We start from the raw sequence: 26,575 nt of genomic DNA, 5'->3' as shown, positions 1-26,575 counted from the left end.
ACAGGAGCTTACCATGAAGATCAAACTGATTGTTTGTTGTAACACTTGTTCAAGCATATATGAGAATACCCAAGCGAAGCCTTTAAAGTCACTTGGATTCAAGCTGTTAGAAGCTTTGTTGATCATTCATATCAATGCACGGAATTACTCTTACTATTTAACTTTGTATAATAGTTTGTTACACGCATCATGCGGTTATGTGACCGGTGAGATGCAAAAAAAAGGGAGGTTGTGTACATGCCGCAAAAATCAAAAAGAGGGCACCTTTTGTCCCTTTTCTCTGTAGATATATACATATATATTTCTTCATGTCGACTACTTCATCATTAAGAAGACTGTATCCTGGAACCAGTTTAGAAGTAAAAATAAAGACAATGAAAAGGACGTGTTGGTACTCATAATACTTTAGGAAACATTTCAATGGCCATTTGAACCTATTGACTCTCTTGACTCATCATTCAGTGTACAGGAATACTTGCAACAACTTATTAGACAAGACTGTAGTGATGTACAACGTATTGTAGAATTACCCGAAAGTGTTGAGAAGGACATTTGGCAGTATGAGCATCTTCGGTAAACTCATTTTTTCTTCTTCCTTTTCAATATGACTCACAACTACATATAGTCAAGTCTGCTTAGAACTCAGTTTACTGGTAGTTGCACTAGAATCAGAATGCACAAAGCAAGTATGTCCAGAGATGAAAGCAGATGGCTGGATGTATTTATGCGCTGCACATCCTTCAACTCAGTCTGTAAGTTTATTTTTATTTATAGAAAGCTATTTTAATCATAATAACTCCCTAGCAAACATAAAATATAGTGTCCAGCAATTGATTATATCATTCACACTTTGGATGGAGCTACGATTCTGTTGAATAATAACAAGTATTTTCCAAGCAGGTAATATATTGTTATTCATGGATGAGTGGCATATTGACTCTCTTGTACTATAGAATATCTATACCAGAACCATCATTGAAACATTTTCAATCTGTCGCAAGGAGACTTTATCGTATATTTGCTCATGCTTATTTTCATCATAGAGAAGTATACGAGTATTTTGAGGTAACAATATACAATAGATAATTATAGTATATTTATATACTTTATAGAATGATACACATCTCTATGCAAGATTTCTATTATTATCAAGGACCTATGGACTTATTCCTTCTAATTTAATCAATATTCCAGATGCAGAAGATAGTAATAATGCAAATAATGACGATGAGAATGAAAATGACTATAATAGAGGTTGATACTAGCTTTAAAATAATCATTTTTATAAACTACTTTATTTTTTTTCTTTTTAATTGCTGTTAAAAAAAAGTGACGAAAACAAATTAATGTAGAGTAGCGTTTGTGTGAGAGAGAGTGTGTGTATGTGGATGTCAAAGGATTAAAGGTTTTCATCCTCATCCATGACTGGTAATTCAGATGGCTTGAGCATTCCAGGAATACTTAGAGCCTTTGCCATTTCTGCTTTTCGTTGAGCTTCCATTTCTCTCTCTTTTTCTTCTAAATAAAGTTCTGCATTCTCTCCAGCAAACTCCTTCAATTGGATAAGGAAGTCGCGCACTTCTAGCTTGAATTTGGTAGGATTACTATTATATTCAAACATGGCGTGAACAAATACTTTGATTTGAGCACTAAAGTATGTAAAGTTAGTATAACTTGACTTTTATACACAATAAAATTACCTTTGAAGATGAGGGAATGCGTTTTGAAGTAAAGTAGAAACATGCTCGCGTAAGAATTCCGCATTCGTCATATTGGGATTTGTCACCTGAGAAGGATCGAACAGTGGAGCTGTGATCATATTGCTTGATACCAATTCAAAGAGACGTGCAAGAACTTCAGTTTGACCCTTGAATCCACTTTTGTGATCACTGTCAGTAAGCACAAAGAAGATGTCCTGTAGCAGACTGAGGTAGTAAGATTGATAAAATGCTCCAGCAATGGCTGTATCTGTACGGCTGATGTTGTCAATCAATTCACCACAGATCTCGAGACCGATGTCAGCAATATCACGCATCGTATGCTTGAAGCCCCAAACGATACTGTCGATAAAGAGTTTGAACTGACCTGGGGCAAGTTCTAATAAAGCAGTAAAGCAATGTCGGTTGATGGCTCTTAACATGGAGTAAAATCCAGTTCTGTGTTCAGGGTATTCAGCAAAATCTTTTGTTATCATGTTCAATGTAGGCTCAAACGTAGCTTCAAAGATGGTAGCAACACGGGGTGTCATCAGTGACTATATAAATAAGTTAGATTGTCTCCTTCGCGCTGCTGCTTTTCTTCATTACCTGAAGCTTATTGATAATGGTGGTTATCACGTTTAACACTTCAGCATCCCTTGCTGTGTCCACACTGGTATTGAAGTCGGTCAATACAGCCTCTAAGAAGGGATCAACCATGTTGTTGTTCACAGTATGAATGTCTGTTGTGTTTTCAACATAAGTGTCAATCAATTTCAAAATTTCCTTTTTAATTGTTCTCCAACCACGAACTTTAGGTGTTTTTGTAGCAATAGGACCTTGTGTAGCTATGTTCTGTGAAACTAATTCACCAATAATGCGGTACAAGGCTAACAGGTCAGCATAAATTCGACTGACTTGAAGAATGAAAGTAGAACCAACAGATGTACAAGCAGCAACATTTGTTCTCACTACGTTGGCTAAGACCTTGATTTCTGCTGCATTATTCAGACATTCTGGGTTTTGCTTAGCTTGTGCTATTAAGCTATCCCACTAAAGAGTAGTTAGTTATCTACATCCATTTAAACTGCTCATGACTTACAGCAGAGTTGGGTAATGACATAAACTTAGTGATCAATCGTTCTTGTTCTACTGGATTAGTTTCTGCAGAGATCATGTAACCGATAGCTTCATAAAAAGTGTGAATTTGCTGAGGAGCAAGGTCTGAAGTGATACGACTGATGTTGTCGAGTATTTCATCAACAAAAGTCATGTCTTCTCCCATCTGCACTACAATAAAGTGTCTTTTACATTGTTGGGCAATCTTTATGAATGTATCACAAGCCATGTCCTGAACACCTTCATGAAGTTCATGCATGAATTCAAATAGCTTGTTGACGACTGTCTTTAAGAACTTCCAATGGGATTTCAAGAATCTTGGGTACTGACCAACACAGTACATAATGTTGGATGCTACCACAGCCTTGTTATCCTTTCCACGCTTCATTTCACAAAGGCTTAATAATTCCTTGATGACTGTTACCAAAAACTTCTTTTCTGTATCTACATCCATTGCACCAGAGATTGAACCAATTGCCCAACATAATTTATTCAAATTGTTCCAGGACCATTCAGTTCCATCCATCTTTTCTGAATTAATATTATTTCGTTTGATAATAAAAGAGGCACATACCTGTCTATTCAATTTAACTGTCATAATGTTCACCGTATCTTCAACGTTAAGATGAGTCAAGTACACCAAGACTTGCTTCATACTCTTGTATAACACAATAGTATCGCTTTCCTTTACAAATTCTCTGACAATTTCGCCTTCATCATTTTCGACAATCAACACCTAATTATAATGTGTGTAAGTATATGTGTGATTTCTATTCTATATGAATATCTTTACTTCTTCTGGCTTAACCATGCGTTCGATCATCACTACTCTTAATTGTGATAAGACAGGGTGGTAAATCATATGTCTACTCAAATTCTGTTGGGCTGCTTCTTCAAACAAGCCTTCTACAAATTTAGCCCAATATTCCAAGCAGATCTTGAAAATTTCTCGATCTTCTACATGAGAAATCTTGATGATATAAAAGTGCGCATTGACCAACACTTGTGCAGTATCTGGAAAGCGTTCAATGATCTATAGAAAAAGGGTTTATACATGTCGTATGATCAATGGAATTAAAATACCTTTAAGTGAGCAGACAAGAAAGTGGTAAGGAACATGGCTAAATTTTGCACAAACTCTTGATCATTGTCATTGCTATTTTCGTATATCTCAGCCATATCGGTCTGTGGTGGGACCATGACGTTTGTGGTGGCCATGACGCTTGTGAATAATGAATAAATAGATTCATAATAAGCTTCAGTGACTTCAATAGCACTGATCTCCGTAAAGCATCTTAAAGTTACATTTCTGAACTGAGGTGTGTCAAAGAACTAGAAAAGATATTAATATATTTAAGCATATATATACCACGTTCATATCTTTACCTTGGAGTGAAGAGTAGGAATAAGATCCGTTTCGAAGATATAAGCAGTAGGAATCCAGTGAACAAATCTGAGCAGTGTTTCGAGTGTCGATTTAATAAGGCTAGGTTTTGTTGCTTTTCCGAGAACTTCCCTACACAAGTTATAAATTTGGGAAAACTCTTGCTTCATTTGGTGCTTCAAAGTGGCTGCCTTGGATTGAGTCATTTGTTCAGCTGAAAAATCAAAAATTTCTTCACTAAAGGAGAGAGGTGTAAGTATAGACACTTTTGAATGATGATCGATAAACTTACCTTAGCAACTTAAGAATAGCCATATTATTTTCACAAAGAGCAAGATTTGTTTGACTGGAGGAAACAATTTCAGGGATAAATGTGGGCCAATTATGAGGCCATTCTTGTTTAAGGATCTAAATACATTTTGTTTATCAGGTCATTGGTTTTTTGTGTTTATATTCTTAATGTTACCTGAACGAGCGTCATATTAAGTTTGTTGATGTATGTGCGCTGCTTTATCAAGTTGTTTTCATCAGAGGATTCTTGAACAATAACGTTAACAACAAAGTATCTGATGGCTATTATTTATATTAGTAAGCCTTCTCTATTTTTTGAAGGGGAGCTATAAGATAATACCATTTCTACTATCAGCTGGTAGCGTATTCCATCGCGTTTGAATAAATTTTTCAAGGATTTGTAAAGCAATAAACTAAAAAAGGATAAGTTGTCGCGTCTATAAACACACACTCACACACTCCAAAGAAATAATAATAATAATAATAATAAACTTTGGTGTCAAACGGTTACCTTTGTCTGAGGAACGCTCGATTTCTCCAAAATGCCATCTACTCTAGTCCAAGCTTCCTCATGGTCTTGAAATTGTGTCAAAATTTGTTGAGCTAATTGTTGCTATTCTCATGTGTCAATGAACTGAAGACTAGTATATTTCTTTTTAAATGTACCTCTTGACCAGAACCACTAAAAAAGGTCATGACAACCTGATCTAATAAAGCAACATCAAGTTCTTTACTAAAGTCTAATATTGCTTCAGCCATGTTTGGATTAATTAAAAAAAAAGGGACAAGAAAAGAAAAGAAAAAAAATTGTTTCTATTGCATTGTTATACTGCGAGCCTAAAGCGCTATTTGAATTCATTCAGAGTGAAAAAAATTTACGCGTTAATTGGTAGGGTGAACCAATAAGATTATTAATACCCTCTCACTCCTTCACTCTCTCTCTTTACAAAACTCCTTTTTTAATAATAATATGCTTATGCGCACCCCTTTTTTCTAAATGTTGTCAACTTTTCTATTGACCAGTCTAGTTCTATAGTGTTTGCGATAATATCTTCCCATAGTTGAGTATCTGGATTGAGCATCCATTCTATTCTAGTTGTTGTTAACAATGAATAAACTGACAAATCAACCAGTCTCACTGGGTCCCTTTGGCAAAACAAATACCATATATTGGATATGACAAAGATCTAACTACCAACTTTGACTGATGGATGCTCTGCACTAGAGCCTAAAACTTTATAAAGAGGGGGAAAGGTACCAAACTCTTTCACGTATTTTAAAGAAAAACGCTTGATGTATTCTAAAATTACAGTTGGATTGAGCTATAGTCAACCCTACTGACGTCTTTTTCAATGTATTTTTCTTTCTTTCTTTACTTTTTCTATTTGAACATATCGATTGGAGTACTAAAGAAGAGTAATCAGCTTATGGCACTGAGGCTTTCTGGAAAAGTCAAACATTTTTTTGTAAAATACGACAAGTATTGTTTTTTCAGTACTGAAATGGATACATGGACATTTGACAATGTTATCAAGTAATAATTGATTTGATAGTACAAAACGCATAATACGTATATTACCCAACATTCTAGCAAAGAAACAGCAAAATGGGTATAAACACGTTGAATTTGGTGAAAAGTGATGAAATACCACTCAAAGCCATTCATGGAAAACGTTAAAATAAAAGGAAAGATTGTCTTTGCGGCATTTCCTTTCTTAAAGGTACAAATTCATTGACATCTTTGGTATATTTCAATATTAAAACTCACAGAAGAAAATAAACTCTTCAGTGGCCTTGTTTGGTTCTACTCTTTTCAAATTTCCTCTTCATGAGTAGGCTTTTGTGGTTCATTGACTCACCCCAATTTGGGTATTCATTGTTTAAAATAAACCTCTTTTTTTTCAATTGGAAATGCCAAACTGTTACACAAGTCATAGTATTCAACAACAATAAATAAACAACGCCCATATTTGGGTGCTTTCATGAATATGACTTTATGATTGTTCACACATTCTTTCTACTCTTATTCCCATGGCTTCAATTTCTTCAAGTTCAGCTACTACCAATCATCCTCAATATATATCATCTATACCTAAAAGCACTAGTAATGATACATGGAAAATATCTAAAGGCAGCAGATATTTTGATGATCTTTCTATTACTTTGGCATCCCCGCCTGATCAGTTTAAACCATCTACATCACTCCAGGGTGGCAGACTATCACCATTCTTAAGACCAGAGAGATACCGACAAAGGAAACCAATCGTGTGTAATAGTCCTCTACAGCCAATGCAACGTAATGGTCAATCGCCTAGTATTAATGGACCCATTGATCTAGCAGAGGATATGTCAAATCTGCCCAACAGTAATGATTCTTTAGACTATAAAAGCTATATTCCTTCTTGCTGGTCGTGTTTCACGTTCTTAATAACGTGTTGTATACCCAACTCATTCTTGTCAATATGTTGCATGAAAAAAGGAAAACTCGTTCAGCAAGCGTGGCGAGAGAAGGTATGGCATCTCTTATCATGAAAAGCTACATATATCTATCTTGCTCACACCCCAGCCATACAAAGATTGCATTGTGTAGCATTATTTTTTTTATCTGTCTATGTTTAGGATTCATTGCATTTGGAATGCGCCTGTCTTTATGCCCAACAGAAAGAGCGACCAATGTTTATTCTTACAACAATCTGACAACAGGCGAAACGACCATCACCTGGAAAAAAGATGTATTGATTTATGGAAAGTTGTACCCCTTTGACGAGATAGCTAGATTTCTGAAAACAATGTATAATATCAGTCTTACCAACGATTATAAAGGTGCCAACTTGAGTCCACTTTTTGATGCCGACGTGAATCAGGCATGTTCCGTTTATCCAATAGCGCGTACATTAAACTGCAATGTTGTAAATCCTTACTATGCAGCAGAAACAATATCCAGTACATGTATTCCTATACAGCAGCTGAACAACTGGTACACCTCTAATAATTGGCTAGAGTTTAATTGGAAAGATATTCAACTAGCTTCAAACGGTCAGCCTAGTTTTTTAGTTCTTAGTGATTTCGTACTTGATATCCGTTCATATCAGTCACTGGACGAGAAGCCTTTTGGAGACAGAGTAGATGGTGTGATTAAGCAATCAGCAGGGCAAGACGCTACCTACCTTTTTAGTGCATGGCAAGATACAAGAGCTGCTTGGCAATGTGTACTCGCAAGATACACAACGGGCGTCATCTCGAATGATACAATGGGATGCATAGCCTACGACATTATCATCAATTTTTTCCTATCACTCATTATGGCACTGTTAGGAGTCAAGCTCCTTTTGGCAATATGGTTTCATTGGTTCATGAGCCACTGGCTGATAGGACAAGGAAAGCGCTCTCACGGAATTTGGCCATGGATATCTATCACAAGAGGCAACAGTGTCCCAAAGCAACATCGCGCTTCCAATTCCTCGTCATTTGATACCATGAACTCTCAGCAGCCTCTCAATCATTCGCATGGATCAATTGTTGACAATGAACCATGCTATATTATACTCTTTGTCACCTGTTATTCCGAAGGAATGGATTCTATAAAGAACACTCTGGATTCATTAGCAGACACTACGTATTCCACCGAGCACAAGCTCTTGCTTATTGTCGTTGATGGCATTATTACAGGCGAAGGAAACGATAAGCCTACGTCAGATATATGCCTAAGTTTGCTAACTCCCCTAAATGATAATTGTATGCATCATGATGGGAAAGAGTGCGAATATGAAGCTGTTGCTGATGGCTGGAAACAAAAGAACAAGGCACGGGTATACATGGGGTACTACCGATCATTGCCAGCGCTTGTGATAATCAAGTCGGGAACAGAGCATGAAAAAGGACAGACTAAGGTTGGAAACCGAGGCAAACGAGACTCCCAAATGATTTTGATGTCATTTTTCAAAAAGGTCCTGTTCTATGAGAGATTCACGGAGCTAGAGTATGAGATGTTTTGGAAAATGAGCCGACTGATGAAGAAAGGAGTAACGCCAGACAAGTTTGAACTGGTCCTGATGGTAGACGCAGACACAAAAGTCGCGCCTGATTGTATTGCCCATATGGCATCTGCAATGAAGAACGATACCACAGTCATGGGGGTCTGTGGAGAAACCAAAATAGCCAACAAGTCTGAATCGTGGGTCACCGCCATCCAAGTATTTGAGTACTTTGTCTCACATCATTATGCAAAGGCGTTTGAATCAGTCTTTGGTGGAGTAACCTGCCTGCCTGGATGTTTCTCTATGTACCGCATCAAGGCTCCCAAGCAAAGCAAATGGGTGCCGATCCTTTCCAGTCCTGAAATTATTGAACAGTTTAATGTAAGTTCTGTCGACACACTGCATGCCAAAAACTTACTTTTACTTGGCGAAGATCGATTTCTTTCTACACTCATGTTGCGCACTTTTCCTCGTCGTCAAATGATCTTTGTACCTCAAGCAAAGAGTAAAACAGTCGTTCCCAACTCATTCAAGGTGCTGCTTTCTCAGAGAAGACGATGGATCAACTCGACAATCCACAACCTAATGGAGCTGGTATTCGTATCAGAGCTTTGTGGCATCGCTTGTCTCTCAATGCAGTTTGTTGTCGTGCTAGATCTTTTGAGCTCTGTTGTACTTCCTGCTGCTACAATTCTCATCTTTTTCTTTTTCATAGACGTGATATTTACACACTCAGCGCAGTACCAAACGCTTGTTATTTTGTTAGCCGCAGTAGGCACGCCTGCTTTACTGGTTATCTTCACTGCCAAGAGGATGACTTACATAGGTTGGATGATTGGTAAGTGCTTCATTCTTTCCCCTTGATCTATTGTTTATATCTTCTTCTTGTAGTGTATATATTGGCCCTTCCCATCTGGAACTTTGTGATGCCTATTTACTCCTTTTGGCATTTTGATGACTTCTCGTGGGGTGAGACACGTAGAGTAATTGGTGAAAAAGAAGAAGACAGCAGTAGTGACCCAATGTGTGTTCTATACAGTGAAAAAGCTCGAAAGAAATACTGGCATGTTTGGGAAGCAGAGCGATTATCTCAACTCAAACATAGAACCCATTCAATGGATACAAAAGGCACTACTGGCAACAAGCAAATCAATTCCCATTTATCAACAATGACGAGATCTCAAAGAAAAAGGGTGACTTCATATTCCTATTATCCTAGCTACTATTAAATAAAAAGACATATACGCGCGTATATGCTCTTATTGTGTACAGTGAACCTCTTCGTTAAGTTCACGTTTCGCCGAAACAATACCATCAGCGCTCATTAATGAAGCCACAAGGACATCTTTAGCTTATTGCGTTTTTCAAGTTTCTAGTTGCACGCATTAGGAAACACAATAAATCATGATATGATCGTCGCTTCATTCTGCTTGGAAACCAAGTTTGTCAAAAGGAGAATTGGCGTCTTTTTGCGTAATTGGCTGTAATGGTATATGCGCCATTGATTAAGTAATATTGACGTCATATGTCATTCTGCATAAATATAAAGTCTGTTTGATTTGCCCTTTCCTTTGTTTTTTATTAAAAAAAATGTCTGACAAGAAACAAGATATTGACACCTTGACACATCCTTCCTTATATCGTGAATCAGTCAATGGGGCATCAGGTACATCAAGCTCGCATGGCAACAATACCTTTCCAACACAAGCTAAGAAAGAACAAGAAGGAGACGACTGGGATCTATATCCTCAATTAGTACGAAAGATAGAAAATGAAGGATCGAAGGAACAAGTGAAGCATTTACACGAATTAGAAAATTCTCATTGTAAATAATAAATCTATACTTTATTTAATCTCTCTTCTCTCTTTCTCTTCCATACGTCTTTTACCACCTTCCGAACCTTTTCTATATTGTCCTTAACATTAGCAACGGCAAGGCCATGAAGCTTATTGACTTGCTCGGTTGTATATACGAAATTCCATGTGCTACAGAACTCTGCAGTCTGAGGATCGAAATCTGGATCGTAATTTCTATTGACGATAAGTGGGAAATAAACGAGCGTGATTGGGTTTGTGTTTTCAGGATATGTTGTCTTTATGCTATCTTTATCTTCAGGCGTAGTCTCTGTAGAGCTGGAAGTGAAAACAGTGCAGGTATCTAAGGGATATTCGGTGGATGTTTCGGCCGGTGTTCTATTGTTACCCTTTTCCTTCTTTTTTATCTCTACAGGATCATGTTGATTGTCCTTATCCTTTTCCTTTGGCCAACCAGCACCTTCCGGCCACCCTTTAATTCCACGACGCTTGACGTATCCCTCTGCTCGATCAAAATGAGGCGCATCTTGAATATCAGCACTTAGGTCAACAGCTATAATGATATCGACATCTCTGCCTTTTCTGAGTAAAGGATAAAACGGAATGTTATTATCCATGCCGGCGTCCATAAGTTCGATTTGCTGGGACCCTACTAAATTCTCTGAACGCAACACTTCTTCTTTGTTTTCATTTTCATCCTTTGTTTGCACAGTTGAAGCCATTTTATAAAACGGGTTGGGAAAGGAAGCAGGTGAGATCGGATGAATGGTGGATGCGGAGCTTTCATAATTCTTGATCATCTCATCCGCTTTTTCAACAGCTGCTGCAGGAAGCAACATGCGAATTTCTTGATAAAAGTGAGCCAGACTTGCTACAAATGCAGAGCCAAACATGCCCATAAGAACACCAATGCTTTGTTCTGGTAACCTTTCGATATTCATTCCATTTTCAAATTTTCTTCCGAATGCCCAAATAGGAATCCAAGCTAATATAATGAAATAAGCTAGTACCTTGTTTTCTATCTAAAGTTGTTGTTGTTTTTTTTTTTTTTTTTTTTTTTTTTTTTACCATTAATTTCTTCACTTCCCACTTCAAAAGGAGTAAATTCATACCACTGATAAAGATCCTGAGAGCCTTCATTGTTGCTGACCTTGTCATTCTTATTATTCTTGTCGTCCCTGTCATGTTTGACTTCATTGGCTTCATGGTCATCCTTGTCCTCCTTGTCATGCATGTCTTCATTATATTCATAGCTGTACTTCTCATTCTTGTCATCTTTACCTTCACTGTATTCATTGACCTCATCGTCATCCTTGTCGTTCTTGTCGTCATTACCATTCTTGCCTTCATTGTCTTCATCTTGTGAGGATAGAGTAGCCTGCTTTGTAATTCCTGGACGTTGTATCTCGTGTCTGACAGCACAGTAAATTGGCATTGGCAATGACCCATCGTCAAAGTAAGCTCTTTGCCTGGATAGCTTGATTTCATTCTTTTGAAGTAGCCTTGGCTCAATCTTGGTTCCATCATTTTCTTGCACTGTTCCTGTTTCAACATTCCTTGTGCTCTCCTTGATACTGATTGCTTCACTATACTCCTCCTCTTCGTCTTCGTCTTTTCCGTCATCCATATCCACGACAACCTTTCTAGCTAATAACGTGCCACCGAGCAACATACCAAAAATATCCACTAAACTGATAGAATTGTTTTGCTGATAATAGCGTTGAATAACTCCGTGTAAAAGAATATTCGCATTATGGCGAGATGCGTTGAGAACAGCCAAAAAGTTGGATAGATTTGCTATATGTGTATGAATTCTACTCGATAAGTGATGCTTGAGAGTATCCACGGATGCATCAGTCAAGGGACTGTAAAATTGCGACATGGCCCAAGTTGATCCAGAGACACCTTGAGAAAGCAATTAGTTTTTCAGTTTATAAAGCACACATCTAACAAAATTACCTGCCATATAAAGTACGCAATCAAGGATACCTGTATCACAAAAGCCATGTAAATACCCGGAACATGCTACCATGGCACGATATCCACCACCACTAAAAAAATCGTTAGATATTTCATATTTTGTTCGGAAAATTAATGTATATACCTAGAAGCGATACCAATATTCGGTATATCCTCAATCTCTACTTCACTTTCTTCAACTCCAATAAAGAATGCGAATGCTGCCTTCATACGTTCCTTTCTTTTCTTTACATATTCTATCTCGTCTTTTGATAAGTCCTGTCCTTCTCGTACTTTAGCATCCTGCTCAATCTCAGGATGTAAGCTTGTATCAGTATCCTCTTTCATTGACTCCTTCACAATTTTGCGAAAGTCCTCTAGGAACAAGTAGTTCCAGAAACTAGAGTACATATTTCGGATATTTTCTAATTGACGTTCAAAAGCGGGATAAAGGGACGACATCTTTGATTTGAATTCTTCCAGGGAAGCAGGTACAATATCAGAGGCGTTCTTGAACAAATTTCCAAGAAAATTATTCGTTTCATCCTCTTGCTGTTTGATTGGGTCTGTATCTGGTAAGGATTCAATGATTTCTTGATATATATCTGATTCCTTGGTCTTCTTTTTATGCTTTGAGCGGTAGTAAAATGTGCCTAGAACAGAGGCAGTAATGATTGTTGCAATCGCTACTTTTGATCTTGAAATAATGATGCTATCATTTGCCATTTTAAAAAGATAAAAGGAAAAATAAAAAACGATAATTATCTCAATGATCCGAAATATGTAGAGAAAAAAAAAGTTAATGCAAAAATGGACAATGACATAATGTGTAACAATGCCATTTTTATGTACAAGATTGAAAGTACTAAAACTGAACAAGCAATATTAGTTTTCGTACATATTGTATTTATGAGGGTATTATGTTGATAATATGTTTATATTGCAAAAGTGGTCATAGACTATGATAAGGTCATATCACATCATAGTACAACCTCAATAGGAACAGTTCGGAGAATTATCCATAAGAAAAGCCACAGCTGATCGCGTACAAAAAAGGGTCGCGTACTTTTTTTCCCTAAAAGAATAATTAAAAAAATGGCCACTGCAATGGAAGTCGATATACCCAAACAATCTACATCTGACAACACTGAAGACGATTTTATTCTTCCCTGGTAAGGGTAAGAATAAAGAGTGATTACACAGCTTATTCATGATCGCATTAGGGTTGAAAAATACAGACCAGTTTACTTGAAAGATATTGTTGGAAATGAAGATGTCGTAGCGCGTTTGATGACTATTGCAAAAGATGGAAACATGCCAAATCTTATATTAACCGTACGTATCTATAATGATAAATTGGATAGATTGATAACCACAGCTCTAGGGTATGCCTGGTATTGGTAAAACCACCAGTATATCATGCCTGGCTCACGATATGCTTGGTGCTTCCTACAAAGACGCTGTTCTTGAGTTGAATGCATCTGATGATAGAGGCATTGAAGTAATTAGAAACAGAATCAAGGCATTTGCTCAGAAAAAAGTGACATTACCACCGGGAAAGCATAAGATTGTGATCTTGGATGAAGCAGACAGTATGACTGGAGGTGCTCAACAGGCTCTCAGAAGAACCATGGAAATTTATTCAAATACAACTCGATTTGCCTTGGCATGTAATCAATCCAACAAGATCATTGAGCCCATTCAGTCAAGATGTGCCGTACTGCGTTATACAAAGCTAACAGACGAACAAGTGTTGCGTAGACTATTAGAAATATGTCAAATGGAAAAGGTAAATGCACTGTCTTTTCCTGAAGAAAGTCTAATGTTTTATAGGTGAACTACAATGACGAAGGTTTAGAGGCATTGATATTTACAGCAGACGGTGATATGCGTCAGGCGATCAATAACTTACAATCGACATTTTATGGCTTCAAATATGTCAATGCAGAAAATGTCTTCAAGATTTGTGATCAACCTCATCCCATCGTCATTCAGCATATTCTCAAATGCTGTTCTGAAGGAAACTTGAATGAATCTGTCAAGTGCATGGAAGAATTATATTATTTAGGATATTCTTCGCTTGATATCATCACTACAATATTTCGTGTAGTGCGAAGCTATGATGAACTAGATGAAGGACTGAGATTGGACTATTTGAAAGAGATTGGTATGACACATATGCGTATTTTGGATGGTCACCAAAGTATCATGCAACTCTCAGGCATGATTGCTAGACTCTGTAAAGTGTCTTCTCCTAGTAAGATATAAAGTACTTTACTACCCTCTGCGTACATTAACGATGGCGATACACTTGTACAATGACATAAACACTCTTTGGTATCATTGAACATGTTTATATAATACATTACATGAGTCTATTTATTGTAATCTTTTTCTTTTTAACCTTTCTCTTTTGCTTATCTTTGGAGCTGGTACATGAAGAGGTTTATCATAAATTCCATTACATTCATTTAATATCGACTGCTTTATACCAGGAGATTCCAACCAGGACAGGATCTCAATAGCAGGTCGCCGGTCATAAGGTTCTGCTCTTAAAAACATATACAACAGAGCTCTACTTGTTATACCAGGTACTTCACGATTCACCAGAGACCGTATGTTGTAATCATCTTCGACCGTTTCACGAAGCCCCTTGAGGTCTGTATCAAATATACCTGGCCATGGTTCCATACCTGAAAGTATTTTCCAAACCAGGGATCCCAGTGCGAATATATCTTCTGCCGCTGGATCAATCAAGTAAGGAAGTAGAGAATGGTCATTGCGACTACGTGGTAATGTTTTGATGGATCGATAGAATCTGTATCCATGGTCTGGTTTGGCCATCATAAATGGTAAACTCTTACACCATACAATCAATTCCTGAGAAGTCTTTGGCTTGACCTCATCTCGGTAAATATTGACTTCGTCAGAGTCAACCCACCATTTGGCAGCATCCTTTGGATCAAAAAAGACTGCTTTACCAAAATCGATCAGGAACACTTCGATCTTTGCACTTCCATCTTCAAGTAATTCGCTTTTGTTTATATTTACCATGAAGTTTACAGTAGATATGTCTCTGTGAGCAATATTGAATTCATGGATCGTACTAATAGATCTTAGTAGTTGTACGATCATATATAGACGCTGATGAGCCGTCAACTTGGGATTTAGCCGTAAAAACTGTTTAAGAGTCATGTGATAACGTTCCATAGTGATACCAATGACTTCTGATCCATCATCTTTCCATATAATCTCTTTTACGCGACCAATATGATGTCTATTTCGTAGGGTAGAGTAACTGACTATTTCATTTATACGCTGAGATACTGTCGACCGTTGAAATAACTGTACCACCGTTTGACTGTTTATGAAATATACTTTCTTAAAATAGCCTTCCGCGTCAGCAGCTCTATTAATTCCAGATTCATATTTCTTTCTATATACAACGCTCACATCCATACTCTGACAAACTAGAGAAAATTAGATATACGCCATATCATGACTCATAACTTACATTCTTCCAGTTCCCTCCAATAACGAGTAAAACTAGATGTTATATTTTGTGTAATGAAGCTCTTTCTTTTTATTGCGAAAAACCTATCAATCGTCGACGATCCTTTTTCCACTTTCCTACAACAGTCAATTGATCTTTAAAGGGGATGAATATTTGTATATTGTGAACTGTTAATGACTTACCTGCTTTGGGTATAATTTTGATTCGTCTTTGTATTTTTAGAAAGAATATTGTCGACATAATCGTTGTAGCATAAAGTAAAAAAGTCTAAGCAGGATCCCATGATAGAATTAATAAATTGACGTGTCATCTCATTATGTCTTGCTGCTGTTATGTCCTTTTCTGCCTCAAACATGAGCTTTTTGACTGACAATGGTGAACCGTCAAATAAATAATAGGCTAGCTTTTTAGGTATAATCCGCTTGATAGATGCAGTTCTCGCGACTTTCACCTTGATCCATCCTTCAATTATGGATATATTCTTGTCAAATCGGTGAAACTCGCCCAATGGATGCACAACTGCGACATCTGCTGTCAGTCTCATTATATCCGTGTTATCTTCAAAAGGCGTTATCTTTGTTTTAAAAAATAGCACCAAAAGTGAATTCATGCTGTCTCTGGCTTCCAAAATCAGATTTGAATTCTTACTGACGTACAGTCTATGCAAAGGTATATTCGTATCTTCTTTTAATGCTTGCTGAAGAGAATGATGCGCTTGTAAGGGATCATCTTGTATGTTGATGGTGTATATTTGACTATGATATAGATTAGGAAAAGTTTCTTGATATTATATATATAGCTTACCTATCCTTTCGAAGCATGGCAAAGTCATAAATAGGTGTATTGCACTGTTCCTCTAGTACTTGATTTTCATCGTGTCTATAATGTTCACATGAGTAAATATAAATCATCGTAATCATCGTCTCTTACCCATAGTCTTTTATATTTTTATAAATGGGTATTTTTTGTAGATCAGCTTTAAAATCTTCCAACGTGTTATAACTATAATCAAATAGCTTTGTCTCAATCTCTTTTAGTGGAATCAGATAATTTAAACTTTCACTCCTGGAGTATATTTTATCTAAGGTATTGATGGAATGGCGAAAGATGCTTTCTGATTGAATTGACTTGTCTTCCATGAATAAACCACGAAAAAAGACGAGTATTTTTTTTTCTCTCTTAGACATGTTGCTGAGATTGAAATTTATCTGTTGTGTTCTTTCTGTCCTGAATTGAATAATAGGCACTGTGGTAATCATTGTGCTCTTTATAAGAAATCTAACAATAGATCAATACATAATGTATTGCACAACACTCATATCAGAGTGAATTAAGTGTACTTTTGGAGATTGTTATTATTTAAATATGTCTGTTATTCGAATGTCCCTTTGACGTGCATAAAAGGAAAGAAAGAAGCTTGTCTGCTCAAGTTTTGCCTTGAAATCAATACCAAGTTGATAATTGTCACGTTATCAAATACTATTTTAATGTGATAATGAATAAAAATTAAGAAAGCACGCTTTGTTATACTTATGCGAATCGAAGGGATGAAAGCATTTTAAAATCAATATTAAAAAACACACATGCACTTTATGCATGTTTTATAGAATACAATAAAAAGCAAGACATCAATCAAATGAAAAAGCAAAAGCAATACTTTGTGGGTATAAGCGCGCCCAGCCCATTTATTCATCTGTTTAAGACTTAAATGACAAGTTTATTTGCTTGCTTTACTCTATGGATGCCTATTATAAAGGTCATTATTCTTAGTGTGGATGATTTCAGATAAAATAGATAGTAACAATTCAAAAACGCGTAAGCTAGCTACTCTAGGCTTACTTTAGTGCATTTTCGCAGTGTTTGTGAATATCGATAGTATACTGGTTGTAGAAATATATGAATAGTAGTATATTTATATTCAACTTGCATGGAGCTTTACTATAGCAACAGAACCATTACAGCAGCCATGGATTCCAAAATATATTGGAAATTTCAGATCTGCCAACTTCGTTACACTTTGTAAAATATCTTTATTTATTTTTGATAAATACCAAGTGCTCTAGGTCATGTCATAAATGGTGAATAAGAAAGAAACTCTCTACTACAATTATTTAATTTGCAAAAATATTACTTTTGTATTTGCAGTTGATGATATGAATGTTAATGACGAAGAAGTCAAATTGCTATTTTACAGCTAAAAATAGCTTTGAAATCACAATAACAAACTTGGCTGCTCAATAAAAAGAAGTCATTTCTTTAAAAACTTTTGATAATAGACAAAAACATCCAGTTTTCAGTATGGAATTTCGAATATCCAAGCAAAAAGGAGAATATTTTATTTATTTTTTTTATTTTTGTAAAGATACATCCAAAAACAAAAGAATTGATTCGTATATTTATTTCTTAACAGAAGGCTTTACACTGTATTCTTCGTAGTCAAGCGTTCCCAGGCCTCGCGAGCCCTGTTCTACAATTATCTTAAAAATAGGTGGATCTATAATCTCTTTTAAGCTATGAGTGGGCGCTTGTGTTTCATCAGCAGAGACGCTTTGAGTAAAATATTCGTGCTCTTCTATTATTTTTGTTAGTGTCTTTGCTGTTTCCATGAGCATATCCTGTTTTATTAACACTGAGCTTATGTATAAAATGAGGTCTAATTGAATATTTACCTTCATAATATTCAGAAATGTGAAGCTGTCTTCCAACATGCTATTCTTGTCTTTAACGTCAACAGAGACAAGCATCATTGCTTCACGGTAAAGAACATAGCTATTCTTTTGTTCGGCTCTTATAGACCACAGCTCCATTATCTTTCCTATATATGCACGGCTAAGAATAAACTCTTGCAAAAGTTGTTTATTGATTTACCTCTGGTTTGTAGAAAGAATACTTTCAACCTTTGAAATGTATCAAATGTAGCATATCTGTAAGTATCAGCAATAGTCTTTAACATCCCTAAAACACCATACACAGCTTTATGGTGATCGCCTGATGCTTTATGCTTGGTACAATTTCCATAGCTCCCACTGTTTTCCATCAAAAATACTTCAATTTCTTTAAAGCAAATAACTCCGTCTGCTTTATAACTTTCATAATTGCTGATCCTCAGCTTCAAACGATCCATTTGAGCATTCATTGCTTTCACGCTCTTTTCCCCAGTGTCGTATCCTAGATCAGAATTATTTATACAGCTAATGACCGCTTCAATATATGGGTGAGCAAACACAGATCTATATGCCAATTCACCAGAACCAATATAAGGTAGCTTCTTGAACACTCGCCATCTGTATATAGGCAATATTGTAGTCACTGCTATTTTCTTGTAATTCATAAACTTACATTGCTTCTGATACTTTTTGAATATAAATGATCTGTCTTTCATCATCATCGTCAACGGGTGTCGGAGGAAACCTGAATGCACGTTCAAGCTCAATCAAGGTACTCTAAGTAAAATTGTTTTGTATTTTCTTTTTCTTTTTTACAGGATGAAGCAAGAAACAATCTTACGGCTCCTTTGATCTTGTCATAGTACTGATTGGCAACATCATTAAATTTTACAGGTTTTGGTTTAACCTGTAGTTGTTCAAGTAGGTTCTTGTAGTCCTCTTCATCCATATCCTCTGGGGGCATAATGCCAGCACCAATACGGAGAATTCTATTTCTTTCTAAGCTTTGATATTTAAAAAGAAGGCTTAGGTGTTGTTATTGTATAGACAATAATAACAAGTACCAGTGTTTGTGTCGCTTACGGCTTCCTTCTACGCTATCCAAAAAGCTTATCCATCTCTGTTTATCCTCTTTAGGTTCTTCTTTTTTATCTTCTTTTTCCTGATATGCATATCAGACACATGTATAAGTCTGTTATTTAAATGAGACATTACCTCTGGTTCAGTACTTCCTACAGACTCTATTTCTACAGTTGAGGTAACGGTTTCTTCTATAGTAAGCGTTTGTGTTTGTTGTGTCAATATGCTGAGGCTTCTTGCATCCTCAAAAGTAAGTATAAAATCACTTTCGCTCTTTTCAAACTCTTTAGATAACGCCAATGCGTACTCTTTGACTGCCTCAGGGACATCTTTGCTTTCTTGTTCACTTAAAGTTTTAAGAGTTCTTAAAACTTCTTTATATAAAAGTGAACCATCACCTTTGAAGTCATTTGAAAGTGATAAACTAGTACTAATGATGGTTTTATGGTCCTTCCATTGTTGAAATGGAATTTGTAATAAATAAGGAGGAATGTCAAGTTCGCTTTGTAAAGTGTCTGGTAGATCAAGTAATGTGTCTCTGAACACTGAATCAAGTCGTAGCATTTAGAAACGAGGGTAATGAAGGAACCCAACCTGACTCTCTCTGTACTACTATTCTTTTAACACTCAACCTAAAGATTCAATATGCGTGATGTAGCATCAAGCACGGAGCTATTTCCCTTTCTTTTTATTTAATTTTTTATCAGCAGTAATTTGAAACATGTTTGGCTTATGAAACTTGTCATCTTGCTTCTTTTTCACCTTTTTCACTTTACCTCGATCATATTCAAGATCATAGGCATCCACCTTTTTCCTTTTAGATTTGATCTGCTTTAAAACTGACTTCCTTTGATCTTCAACCGATGTTCCAATATCCTCATCCCAAGTATTGATATCATCTTGAAATTGGCTGTCTGTGTGCTTGGATAACAACACACTCTTGACTTCCAAGCTTTTACTCACCACACTTTCCTTCTCAATCAATGCCTCAAGTTTGTCTCTCTTTGATTTCATACGTTCGTTATGACTAACAACAATCGCTGATTGATTCTCAACCTTTTCTTTCTTTGATGCTTCTTCAAGAGCTGCCTTCAATCTTTCATATTCTACCTGCTTTTCTTCTTCTTCATTATCCTCTTCTTTAAAAGTCACCAATTCTTCTTCTTCTTGTACAGTGGGCTCCTTTGGTTCTTCTTCCTTCAAACCCTCAACAGGTATATCTTTAATTGTATTTGTCACTGGAAGTCGCTTTTCTCGCTTTACAGGCTCAGGCGGTATGGTATAAAAGAGCATATATGCCTTTTCCGATAGCAGTCTATTAACGCTTACTTGTTGAACAACTTCATTGTCCATACAATACCAAATGCTGTTGGGACCTTTAACATAGGCTACATAGTGTCCATTGAATAAACTTTCACCAGTGTGTGCGATGATAGCATACAAGTCGTATTTTGACTTTATATGGTCCTTTTCTGAATTAGTAATAACACGACTCAAGTCCAATGATGATTCAAACTTGATGTCCTTGTTGATCTTTACACCACTATTTGTGTTGAATCGTCTGAGTTGAATGGCTAATGTTCTTGGAGATCTATAAACACTCTTTTTTCCTTTTAATTCAACTTCTCTTTGGCAACTATGTATACAAAGTGAATACTATGATCTCTTATGTCATTCATATCTGAGCGTTGCGCAACTTTACTTTGGACATTCCATAGTGGCTATAGCTTGCTCTTTAAAGTATTTTGTCATACATCGCTCCAGAGAGCTACATTGTAAAAGATCTAGGCTTAGATCCATAAAGAAGTCATACTTGTTTTCCATTTTGTTGCATGATAGACATTCAAAGGCGTTCTGTATGTACCCACCAAATGTTTGACATAGAGCGGTTGTTTGCTGTATAAGCTCATCTTTAGATCTATTTTGTATGTTAACACACCTTATGATTTCCTCTAGTTGTCATGTCATTTACCCTTTTTCTGCCAAAAGTGATGATTGAATTTGATTCATAAAGTATTTCCAGACATCATAGGCATCCTTTGTTGAGCCATTCTTTATCTCTAATATAAATCCGTTGGTATACAAATGTATTCATCTTGGACGTGAATCTTACGTTTCAATTTGCCTACAAACACACGAGGCTGAAGTGCATAGGTTGTTCCATTCAAGGCTGTTCTTACGTGCTCTTCTACTGCACAAGCAAAACAATATTCCTGCATAGTACCTATATAAAGAGTTAGTCTTAAAACATAGCATTAGTGAAGCCTTACAGTTTGCGCTGTGTCTCCTTTGAAGAAAATAGTTTGCTAGTACAGGTGTGTATGTTATTACTTGCAACACTGCATTAAGCGAGGACAGCTGCCCGAGATCTTTCAGTCCAGGACCAATAGGAAGAATGCTTAACCAACTAAAGTTAAGCTTGTCTGGAGAGTAAAGCATTTTTGAAGGACTTTCAAAGCCATGTTCGTCTATTTTACTGGCTATGCTATCTTCTTCTGCTGTGCTATATGAAGATCCTGTAGAAGCAAATACTACACCTGTTGTTTCATTGACAGGCACAAATTTTTGCTTGAATAGTTCTAGTTTTTGATCAACATGACGAGATTTTCTAAATTTGATGCTGCGATTTAATAAACTTTCTATGCTATTTCTTTGGATCGGATTGCTGTTTTTGATTCCTTTTACAATTTTTGTAGCTTGATTATCATTGCTTGTCATGTCAGATCTGAAAAGAGAAATATAGACAGAGAGAAAAAAAAAAAAAAATAGAAAATTGAGCAATCCTGGGTTTTAATTCTTATCCAATAAAGCTGATTTCTATACACTACAAGTGTCGATTGTAAGTAAACTGTAGAATAAGTTACAAGCACCACATCGACTTGAGTTTGTATTCATCGTAATATAATGCTTGCAACTTTTCAAATCGAAACAGTGGCTTTAATGCAGTTCATAAAGTCTTTTTGGAGCAAATATTTCTTTTTTTCCTTTTTTCCTTTTCTGATATTATTTATGAACACAATTGCCTCACCAGAACATCCTGGCAATCCCATTTGGCAAACATTTGCAGAATGGAAAAGGTCAAAGCCACCAAAGAATATACGAGTAGTAAAAAGTGAACAAGAGACCTTGAAAGAACAGTTTGAAAGATTCAATCTAGTTGATGAAGGAGGTGCAGGCTGGGGAGATGCGACAGAAGCACAGGATGCAGGTTGGGGTTTGCCTAATCAAAACACAGATAACACTACATCTGGTTGGTAACTATGTGTAAAACACGTATATAATAAACACCATCAAAAGAAAAAGCCACACAAAGAAAAGAGTAGAACGTATTATGTTTTATAAAGCGTTGTTATGGAAATTAATATGCTTTAGATTTTTTTGTTGGATAATCGAATTGCCATACTATCATTACTGTCGAGATAGCCTAAAGGTGTAGTGATAGAATCGATATCAATAATCGAATCAGAATCCAATGAGGATAAGGATATGTGCTGTGATAAGCTTAGGAATATATCACTGGTTGCTTGAATTAGATCTACTGAGGACGCATTACTGCTACTACTGCTACTCCCAGAGAGCATGTTTTCGTATCCAAGAGGCATATCGATTCCGGACGATCCATGATGAATACGTGTCATTGGGCTACTATGAGCCACTTTTGAAGGTAACCTCAATCTGTCACTACTTGTCGCCTTTGTCTTTCCATTGTTAGGAGATTTTTTAAAATCAGCAATACTCCACTTGAGATGCTGTACAAGTGAATAAAGTGAAGATGGCTTGTTGCTGGATGAACGTGGAAGACTACCTGAAGAAGCGGATCGAGGTAAATGTTGTTGTTGATTCATGGTACCAGGTGAGAGCAAAGATGAATGTACCGACACAGAGCGGCAGTAGTTTTCAAAGACAGAGGCAAAATCTTCATTTGGGATCTTTGGTTGATAATCCTATTTAAAAGAAAAAGTTCCCGCATCGTTAAGAAAGATACTGTCTCATAACATCACAATTACCATAGCACCAAGTAACTTCTTTTCTATGGCATTAATCTCTTTTGTACTATAACAGCCAACATACTTTGCCCACCGGGAGTTTTTAGGAGATGCGTCGTGCAACCACTTTGTAGTAAGGATGACGATACCCAAAACGACTTCATGAAGTATGAGGTCTTGTGAATACAAAGTACTATTTCGGTCTATTTTTTTCTTTAATCGTTGCAAAAGCACAACGGCTGCCAAAAGTGTACCGGCCTTTGATCTTGATCGTTGTGCAACCAAGGTAATAAAAGTTGGCAAAGAAGGCAAGGTCTTGGATGAATGAATTGCTTGACTAGTATATGGAATAAAGATCAGAAACTGTTCAAACATGTATTGTAAAAAGTGATTTGACGGAGCTGAATTGATAAAGTCGTGAACATTTAGAGAAAGAGTGGGTAATACGCTTTCCATGGTTTAATGGATTTAAAAAGAAAGGGAAAGAATAGAAAAGAAAAAAAGTATAGGAATAATAATTGTAATAAAGAAAAAGACTAATAGCAAATATGACAGACAGTTTAATTTCCTTCAAACGAGCCTCGGAGAGATCATCGACAGTCTGTTTTTTTTTTGTTTTGTTTTTTTTGCTAAATATAATTAACGTGTAGGTACAGCCAAAACGATGAGTGTATTATAATGTAAATGTTGCATTTATAATGCACATTGTTCTATAAAACTATTATATACAAGTAATATATATATATACATATCATATCTATATGACCTTCGCGCATAAGGCACACAACAGTCTGTATATAGAAGAGTGCCTACCAGTCTCCATTTAAATCCTTTTTCTTATTCTTCTTGGACCACCGAAGTCCACAAGCATTACAGAGGCTATATGATAACAGTTGGTATACCTGTAAAAAGCAATTTGATCTAAATATCTTACGTTTTTGGCCCCTGAGGACCCTTTCTCCACTCCGGTGATGATGTCGTACCACAATCCTTACAAACGTATTCATCAGAGCCTCTGCTCTTTTTCTGTAATAGAAAACGGTGTTAGAATATATAGTATTCATCAGCTCAACATTGCTTACTCGACGCTTCGATTTGTCCTTTCTCTCAGCTGTCTCTTCAGATGGTAAGGTATCCTTTGCACTATACATCATGTCTTTCATTTCAGTTGCATCCAACCACTCTGTTCTATTCCCCACGTTTTTTCTCGGGTCACTTGAGTCATGGTCCATGGCGCTCTTGTGATGACTGCTGTGAATAAATGGATCTCTCAGTGTTGTGGTCATATGAGCAATATTAGTCTCCTTAGACACTATCTGCTGGCTCTGTTTTTCGTCACCAGGAATGGATACTTTTCCATGTTTTGCTGATAATTCGTCAATCCTCTGTCTCAACCAGTTGTTTTCTGACTTCAGCTCCAGAAATGAATCAATTAGTGCACCACCTTTGGTCGGCACTGGCTGTGCGATACCAAAAAATGCCTGTGATGTCTGTCCAGGCACTTCAGTCTTGGGCTGACCAACGACTTCAAATATAATGTATGTATCATCCTTCTTCCTAAATCGGTAGTAGGTCTTAATCTGTGAGCGCGTATGAAAGGACATTTGAAAATCCCTTATAAACACATCCATGTCGTCAACGTGCAAAAAGTCCATAAGTGCTTGACCTACCAACTCATGAGGTCTATAGCCTGTTAATTCCAGTATTGATTCTGAGCAGTACAATATTTTTCCAGTTGGAGAGAGAACATGAAGTAGACCGGTCAGTTCTACAAGAATCCGTTCTGACCAATTCTTTCTTCTTCTAAAATCTGCATTCCCCTTTTGGGTGGTTACATTATTTAATTCTCCCTTTTCTTCCTCATCAATAAGTGATGACATTGATGAAGAAGCATAAAATGGGATGTTTGATTGAACATGTTGTTTTTGTGGTTGTTGTATAGAACTACCACTGGGGTAATTGTATCTAGATTGCTGCATATGAAAGAAATACGAAAAAAGGAGGAATTTTCCCTTTGTGTCATGCAAGTCTTTGAAAAGGAGTCAATAGCAAAAGCAACATGGTTTCACAATGTAACTAAAATGTAAATTAATGACAGAGCAAATGTCATTGATCTGCGGTGTTATCTAAAAATGAATGCTCTTTGCATTTTTTCTCCTAGTGACAGAGATTACATAGAGTAGCACTTGACCAAAATATACAAGATTTTGTGTCAAGCTTTCTTTGGCTTTGTTTTGTCCCTCGAGCTGACTGGTCTTATTCTTTGGTTACCCTATGAGCGTGGCATAAAATTACTGTGTTCATGATATTCTTTGTCGCCGTCAAAGAATATGCCTCTAGTGCAACGTTTCGAATCAGATTACTATTTTGATTTACATTTTATTATAAAGTCCAGAGAAACTGTTTACTTTCTAATCTCGTCCAGGTGGATTTTTATTATGACGTCTGACACTCCGCTATTTAAACAAATACAACATCTTTAGCTTTAACACGTATCATTTAAATCATTCATCCATAAGAAAAATTAATGCATATCATTAGTTGTTTGGATCTGATTTTGAAGGAGAAGAAGAAAAAAAGAAAAAGAGAAAAGTGTATTATGCATGTGTCAAACCATTATGAAAAATATTCTTTATTTCTCTTTACAGCTACTTAATCTCTCCGCCAAAAAAAATTCGCAGTGTGTGGAAGTAAGTGATGTATGTCTGTGTACAGAACTTTTAACAAGCAGTGTTGCAGCCAATTAAAAATGATGTCATTACCATCAAAATCAATTTCATATCTTCAGCATAAAACGGCTGTTATCAGCTTCATTGATGCCAGCATTGTTGAAGTGGCCGAGAATTTATTGAAGCAATTTCATGATCTTAAAGCTTTACGTAGTATTGTTTATAATCTTATGAAAAAATGAATGTGACCTTTCATTGAAGAAAACAGATTTCCATTCTATTGAAAGAAACGGCTCAACAGATATTGAGGAACTATTGTTATCAGGCCTACTATGAGAGCAAGCAGAACATCGTTACTGGGGGCTAAATCTGCTGCTGGTTTGATCGTAATCGGTGTAGAAATACGACACTAGTGTAG

The 26,575-nt window shown here is 36.5% G+C and overlaps 11 protein-coding genes across 11 annotated transcripts; 4 read left to right on the top strand and 7 right to left on the bottom strand.

Annotated features, from left to right (window-relative positions):
• Nucleotides 1-308: 308 nt before the first annotated feature.
• Nucleotides 309-1,259, top strand: RHIMIDRAFT_245927 (Mob1/phocein; the record flags this gene model as incomplete). Its single annotated transcript, XM_023610253.1, has 6 exons — nt 309-359; nt 410-573; nt 626-752; nt 821-900; nt 954-1,065; nt 1,113-1,259. The coding sequence occupies 6 exons, from the start codon at nt 309-311 to the stop codon at nt 1,257-1,259; spliced, it is 681 nt and encodes a 226-aa protein (XP_023463432.1).
• Nucleotides 1,260-1,399: 140 nt separating this feature from the next.
• RHIMIDRAFT_206444 (uncharacterized protein) lies at nt 1,400-5,250 on the bottom strand (the record flags this gene model as incomplete). Its single annotated transcript, XM_023606907.1, has 13 exons — nt 1,400-1,649; nt 1,701-2,254; nt 2,307-2,750; nt 2,800-3,342; nt 3,391-3,552; nt 3,610-3,849; nt 3,900-4,148; nt 4,203-4,437; nt 4,493-4,608; nt 4,667-4,773; nt 4,832-4,904; nt 5,003-5,104; nt 5,158-5,250. 13 exons carry the CDS (start codon nt 5,248-5,250, stop codon nt 1,400-1,402), a joined length of 3,168 nt encoding a protein of 1,055 aa, XP_023463431.1.
• A 1,280-nt stretch (nt 5,251-6,530) lies between these two features.
• RHIMIDRAFT_309195 (uncharacterized protein) lies at nt 6,531-7,055 on the top strand. The gene has a single exon (XM_023614591.1). The coding sequence runs from the start codon at nt 6,781-6,783 to the stop codon at nt 7,021-7,023; it is 243 nt and encodes an 80-aa protein (XP_023463430.1). The 5' UTR covers nt 6,531-6,780; the 3' UTR covers nt 7,024-7,055.
• Nucleotides 7,056-7,967: 912 nt separating this feature from the next.
• RHIMIDRAFT_206362 (fungal chitin synthase) lies at nt 7,968-9,697 on the top strand (the record flags this gene model as incomplete). The annotated part of the gene is made up of 2 exons (XM_023606896.1): nt 7,968-9,306; nt 9,360-9,697. 2 exons carry the CDS (start codon nt 7,968-7,970, stop codon nt 9,695-9,697), a joined length of 1,677 nt encoding a protein of 558 aa, XP_023463429.1.
• A 593-nt stretch (nt 9,698-10,290) lies between these two features.
• On the bottom strand, nt 10,291-12,984 carry RHIMIDRAFT_229679 (FabD/lysophospholipase-like protein). Its single transcript, XM_023607648.1, has 4 exons — nt 12,388-12,984; nt 12,243-12,334; nt 11,352-12,188; nt 10,291-11,268 (listed from the first exon to the last, which is right to left on the bottom strand). Exons 1-4 carry the CDS (start codon nt 12,966-12,968, stop codon nt 10,307-10,309), a joined length of 2,472 nt encoding a protein of 823 aa, XP_023463428.1. The 5' UTR covers nt 12,969-12,984; the 3' UTR covers nt 10,291-10,306.
• Nucleotides 12,985-13,337: 353 nt separating this feature from the next.
• On the top strand, nt 13,338-14,510 carry RHIMIDRAFT_245923 (P-loop containing nucleoside triphosphate hydrolase protein; the record flags this gene model as incomplete). The annotated part of the gene is made up of 4 exons (XM_023610252.1): nt 13,338-13,414; nt 13,466-13,577; nt 13,627-14,031; nt 14,076-14,510. 4 exons carry the CDS (start codon nt 13,338-13,340, stop codon nt 14,508-14,510), a joined length of 1,029 nt encoding a protein of 342 aa, XP_023463427.1.
• Nucleotides 14,511-14,571: 61 nt separating this feature from the next.
• Nucleotides 14,572-16,887, bottom strand: RHIMIDRAFT_45396 (kinase-like protein). The gene is made up of 5 exons (XM_023615264.1): nt 16,687-16,887; nt 16,561-16,635; nt 15,939-16,511; nt 15,757-15,890; nt 14,572-15,712 (listed from the first exon to the last, which is right to left on the bottom strand). The coding sequence occupies exons 2-5, from the start codon at nt 16,575-16,577 to the stop codon at nt 14,622-14,624; spliced, it is 1,815 nt and encodes a 604-aa protein (XP_023463426.1). The 5' UTR covers nt 16,578-16,635; nt 16,687-16,887; the 3' UTR covers nt 14,572-14,621.
• A 1,258-nt stretch (nt 16,888-18,145) lies between these two features.
• Nucleotides 18,146-20,127, bottom strand: RHIMIDRAFT_262324 (uncharacterized protein). Its single transcript, XM_023611596.1, has 7 exons — nt 19,638-20,127; nt 19,487-19,584; nt 19,264-19,426; nt 19,096-19,199; nt 18,625-19,040; nt 18,426-18,571; nt 18,146-18,371 (listed from the first exon to the last, which is right to left on the bottom strand). Exons 1-7 carry the CDS (start codon nt 20,064-20,066, stop codon nt 18,153-18,155), a joined length of 1,575 nt encoding a protein of 524 aa, XP_023463425.1. The 5' UTR covers nt 20,067-20,127; the 3' UTR covers nt 18,146-18,152.
• A 6-nt stretch (nt 20,128-20,133) lies between these two features.
• Nucleotides 20,134-22,241, bottom strand: RHIMIDRAFT_262305 (cysteine proteinase). Its single transcript, XM_023611595.1, has 5 exons — nt 21,773-22,241; nt 21,616-21,726; nt 21,475-21,562; nt 21,205-21,420; nt 20,134-21,138 (listed from the first exon to the last, which is right to left on the bottom strand). The coding sequence occupies exons 1-5, from the start codon at nt 22,218-22,220 to the stop codon at nt 20,175-20,177; spliced, it is 1,827 nt and encodes a 608-aa protein (XP_023463424.1). The 5' UTR covers nt 22,221-22,241; the 3' UTR covers nt 20,134-20,174.
• A 629-nt stretch (nt 22,242-22,870) lies between these two features.
• Nucleotides 22,871-24,103, bottom strand: RHIMIDRAFT_294183 (uncharacterized protein; the record flags this gene model as incomplete). Its single annotated transcript, XM_023614061.1, has 2 exons — nt 23,510-24,103; nt 22,871-23,446 (listed from the first exon to the last, which is right to left on the bottom strand). The coding sequence occupies exons 1-2, from the start codon at nt 23,942-23,944 to the stop codon at nt 22,871-22,873; spliced, it is 1,011 nt and encodes a 336-aa protein (XP_023463423.1). The 5' UTR covers nt 23,945-24,103.
• A 194-nt stretch (nt 24,104-24,297) lies between these two features.
• Nucleotides 24,298-25,368, bottom strand: RHIMIDRAFT_206352 (GATA-domain-containing protein; the record flags this gene model as incomplete). The annotated part of the gene is made up of 3 exons (XM_023606895.1): nt 24,298-24,367; nt 24,423-24,514; nt 24,571-25,368. 3 exons carry the CDS (start codon nt 25,366-25,368, stop codon nt 24,298-24,300), a joined length of 960 nt encoding a protein of 319 aa, XP_023463422.1.
• Between the last annotated feature and the right edge of the window lie 1,207 nt (nt 25,369-26,575).

This window comes from Rhizopus microsporus (genome assembly GCF_002708625.1).
Source record: "Rhizopus microsporus ATCC 52813 unplaced genomic scaffold scaffold_16, whole genome shotgun sequence".
NCBI lineage: Eukaryota > Fungi > Mucoromycota > Mucoromycetes > Mucorales > Rhizopodaceae > Rhizopus > Rhizopus microsporus.
Note: the sequence above shows the minus strand (reverse complement) of the source record. Positions and strands in the feature narration are given on the sequence as shown.